The sequence below is a fragment of the Tachyglossus aculeatus genome, chromosome 10 (genome assembly GCF_015852505.1).
Source record: "Tachyglossus aculeatus isolate mTacAcu1 chromosome 10, mTacAcu1.pri, whole genome shotgun sequence".
NCBI classification, from domain to species: Eukaryota; Metazoa; Chordata; class Mammalia; order Monotremata; family Tachyglossidae; genus Tachyglossus; species Tachyglossus aculeatus.
Window position 1 is genome coordinate 42,807,160 of NC_052075.1, and position 4,384 is coordinate 42,811,543.

General features: G+C 43.7%; 1 protein-coding gene across 1 annotated transcript; it reads left to right on the forward strand.

Moving 5' to 3' along the window:
* The first annotated feature begins 354 nt into the window (after positions 1 to 354).
* Positions 355 to 1,782, forward strand: LOC119932969 (leptin). The gene is made up of 2 exons (XM_038752101.1): positions 355 to 498; positions 1,423 to 1,782. Exons 1-2 carry the CDS (start codon positions 355 to 357, stop codon positions 1,780 to 1,782), a joined length of 504 nt encoding a protein of 167 aa, XP_038608029.1.
* The last annotated feature ends 2,602 nt before the right edge of the window (positions 1,783 to 4,384 follow it).

Genomic DNA, 4,384 nt, shown 5'->3' on the forward strand with positions numbered 1-4,384 from the left:
AATTGGCACAGTGCCCTCCCAAAATAAAAGACCTCTGTCAGTTTCTGGGTACCATATACAGCATCTAACCCAGTATGAGCCCGTAATCAGTTCTGTTAATGTTAGACTGTAAGAATTAATCCTACCTTGACTCCAAGATTTTTATTGGTGTTAACATCTTCACCACAGAGAGTTTACATTCCAGAGCCTTATAGGGATCTGATTTTGGATTTAAGTAGAAAGCAGTTCTAGCGGAAAGTTGTACGTCCAAAGCTTCCCCCCACCCCTCCCTTTGAATCAGTGCCTCTGTTACCAGCATCTTCGTTTGCTTGTTTCTTCTATTTAAGGTCAAACGGCAGCACCTTGGGGAGGAAAATGCGATGCATACTATTATACGGGTTCCTGTGTGCCTGGCAACATCTGTACTACAGTCATCCAATAAGCATTGAAAAAATCCAGGCTGACACCAAAACTTTAACCAAGACGATCATCACCAGAATAATACAACTTTCAAATAGGGTATGGTCAATGGAGACTATTGCCCCCAAATCCAAGACCAAGGTGGCTCTGCGGATAAGCAGTATAGCCAGGTGCTTAGTACTGAGCATAGTACCAGTGGGTGCTCTGCGGATAAGCAGTATAGCCAGGTGCTTAGTACAGAGCATAGTACCAGTGGGTGCTCAACAAATTCCTTTATATAACTACTTACTAGAGAAGAAAGCATTGGGCCTGGGATCTGTCTCATTTCTTCCTCTCTCTGCCTCAGTTTTCTCATCTACAAGCTCATTGTGGGCAGGCAGAATCTACCAACTCTGTTGCATTGTACTCTCCCAAGCGCCTGGTACAGTGGTCTGCCCATAGTAAATGTTTTATAAATGCCATTAACTGATCTGTAAATTAGAGATAACTAGCTCTCTTCCCTACCTACCTGCCTTCCAAGGAGGTTATTCTTAATATGAGTAGGTTGATAGTACTTGTTTGCCAAATACCTACAACTGAAAAAGCTTAAGCTTAATTACTTTAAAAGTCCCTGTGTGTGGATGACAAACACTACTCATGATTATTTCCGCTTCTCGGATAAAAAAGCTGAGGCACAAAGATCACCCCATCCCATCTGAGGCATTCACAGCAATCACAGGAATTACATTCTTCCCTAGTGCCACAGGCCCTTAACTCTAGGCCCTGTGACCTTAAATCTATGGTGGTCATGGTAAGTCCAACCTGGAAACTTCCAAGAAAGTGCCATGTCCACATTTCATGGGGGGGAAAAAAAACCCAAAACTTGCAGATTGAACCAAGTTCAGTTAAAAAAAAAAACTAAAAACCCAGGACTGAGCTCTAAGGTCTGTGGAAAGCTGCAGTGATAAAGCTCACAGAGGGGTGGGGGAGAGGAACCAAACTAAAATAACATGCTGAGAAAATCTCCCTCTTCCTTCCATACAGAATGGAGTTTCTACAGATCAGAGGGTCAGCGGCTTGGATTTCATCCCAGGTAATCAACAATTCCAGAATTTGGCTGACATGGATCAAACTTTGGCGGTTTATCAGCAGATCCTCTCCAGTCTGCCTATGCCTGACAGGACACAAATATCAAATGATCTGGAGAACCTCAGGTCTCTTTTTGCCCTATTGGCTACTTTGAAGAGCTGCCCCTTCACCAGGTCAGATGGTCTGGACACAATGGAAATTTGGGGAGGAATAGTGGAAGAATCCCTCTATTCCACCGAGGTGGTGACTTTGGACCGGCTTCGAAAATCTCTAAAAAACATAGAGAAACAACTGGATCACATTCAGGGTTGCTGAGGAAAAACAGGTCTCTCATCTGACTAACGCTCCAGGGTAGAAAAACCTTAATTTCCAGGTTTCTCTGTAAAAACCTAGCCACTCAAATCCCTCACCTAGCATTCTAGGTTTCTGTCAATTCTGAACGCCATGTCCTCCAAAGAAAAAAGACTGACTGCCCCACATTATTGGAGACTGAGGATCAAATATTCTTTACTGATGGCAAAATCTGATCCATCTTGTCATTCAGTGAACAATGGACACAGCGTTTTTTGTTCTTACAGAATTCTTCATCCTTCGACAACTTTATAACACCTCCGATCTATCTCTGTGAGAATGTATTAATGGGGATGGCACATAAACACAGAAAGAAATGAATGGTTTACAGGAGAAGAATCCCATGGGAAGCAGAATGTCAGGTTATAAAGAACCTAATGATGGCGGTAGTGGAAGCATCACATCTGGACTAGCTTTTGACTATTTATTTATTGTATATTTTGTGTCCACTTGAAGTAGACTTGGGTGATCTGTTGGCAGTGCTGTGCATTGCCAGGTATCTAAGTAAAGCTGGGGACCGAGCAAAAGAGCCAAGCAAATTTCCATAATTGTCGCATCCTCAAGAAGTGCAAGCCCGGGACAACTGTGTGGGAAGAAAGGTACATGGAAGACAGAGCGATGCCACCTGAGGTGACAAAGTTAAAAATACCACTGCCGTCAGAACCGTAGCTTTCCTGCCATGATCTCTCTCCCTACGTTGCCAACTGAGAGTCCAGGTAGAAATGTGCACACACGGAATTGCTTCTTTGCACTCCCACATGAGCGTGCGTGCGCGCGCACACACACACACGGCATGCTACCCAGCTCAGCAATGGTGCTAAAACATAGCAACTGGGTGAGAGAAAGGAAAAACTAAGTTGGTACACACACACACGCACACACAAAAATCTAGCAAAACCACTCATGAGCTCTGTGCTCCTGGAGAACTGAAAGGGGTTCTCTCAACTCCAAAGAGTGAGAAAGCTATCATACCCTCCAACAGACTCCTTCTCAGATGACCGAGGAGCATCAGAGACAAGTGAATTCAATGTTGCAATCCAATTGACTCCAATTTCACCAATATATTTCAGTTATAACTTTCTTTAAAGTTGTTTGTTCGCAACTGCTTTTACAAGTGGACCTTTGGTGAATGAAGGAAAAAAATGAGCATTTTCTCATTTCTGGTTTACTGGCATCTGTGATGTAAGAGAGGACGATGAGTTTGCGTGGAGGGGGGAAATATATTTATGTGAAGATGTTTGAATATGGAGTGCACTTTACTGTATTTTGGACATTGGATTTTAAAATGAATGAGGTGTGAAGTAACATAATAAGCTGGTTTTGAAGTGTCAGATACACTCATTGCCATCTAGTATTTTATTTCTGTGTAATGTTTAAGCCCATGGATTTTAGCGATCTAGACGAGGTACTGGAATGAAAGTTCATAACCCAGACTACCATACCATATGTTCCTGGGGTTCAATTTTTTTCTTAGAATTTTCATGCTAGGGAAAACTTGAGTTTTTCCATGTTAAAATCTACTAGCCTATGGTCAACCCATAGGTAACTAAGAACTTGGTTTCATCTTGCCACCGTGTGGTACTTAGCCCTCTGGCTGATGTGTATTTTCCCCCAAGTGTCTGCACCCTGTTACGGGGAGGCTTCCCCCATATTTGGGACCTGCTGCTGAGACAGAAGAGATTTTTCTGCCCATCACCTTTCCCCTGGGCTCATATATCTACCCCAGTTCTTTGCACATAAGTGCTTAACAAATGCCATAAAAAAAGTAGTTTAGGGTGGTAGGGGGGGGAGGAGGAGGAGAGAATCATCAGAAAAAAATCAGAATGCAATTTTAAAGGCTGATACTGTATTTCCCCCTCCCCGGTAGAAAAGGTTAACTCGAAATAAATGATTTTTGCCCCATTAGTCTTTATTTCCTCGTACTTGTCTTTTTTTCCCCCTTTTTACCTCTAATACAGACACTATTACCAAGGTTGTTTTTAATAAGTGGCCCAAGAGTTTACACATCTTGTCTTATGCTGTCAAGTCGTATCCGACCCATAGTAACTCCATGGCCACATCTCTCCCAGAATGTCCCACCTCCATCTGCAATCATTCTAGTAGCGTACCATAGAGTTTTCTTGGTAAAAATATGGAAGTGGTTTACCATTGCCTCCTCCTGTGCAGTAAACCTGAGTCCCTGCCCTCGACTCTCTCCCATGCCACTGCTGCCCAGCACAGGTGAATTCTGACTCTGCTCTGCTTGACTCTCCCTCTCTTAGTTGAGACTGGTAGAGTACTGGAAACTCTCCAGGTGGGACTCTGAGAGGGGAGTTTACACATCACCCACCATCAAATGATGTCCAGTCTGCCTGGTGCCCTGCCACTTCTCAGGTATTTAGTACAGGGGCAGAACCATGCTTAATTCAGGTAGTGCAGACCTCCCAAAGCATTTAGGAGCCAATTAAGGGAATGGAGAGAAGACCTGCTTAGGAACCACAGAGGATCCATTCATGGCCTAGTGGATAGACCACGTGCCTGGGACTCAGAAGGACCCGGGTTCTCATCCTGGCTCTGCCATTTATCG

Bases quoted from the DNA above. Each gene is read 5' to 3' on its own strand.
- LOC119932969 (XM_038752101.1), top strand. From the start codon at position 355: ATGCGATGCATACTATTATACGGGTTCCTGTGTGCCTGGCAACATCTG. The intron at 499-1,422 runs GTATGGTCAATG...CCTTCCATACAG, and splicing joins TAATACAACTTTCAAATAGG to AATGGAGTTTCTACAGATCA.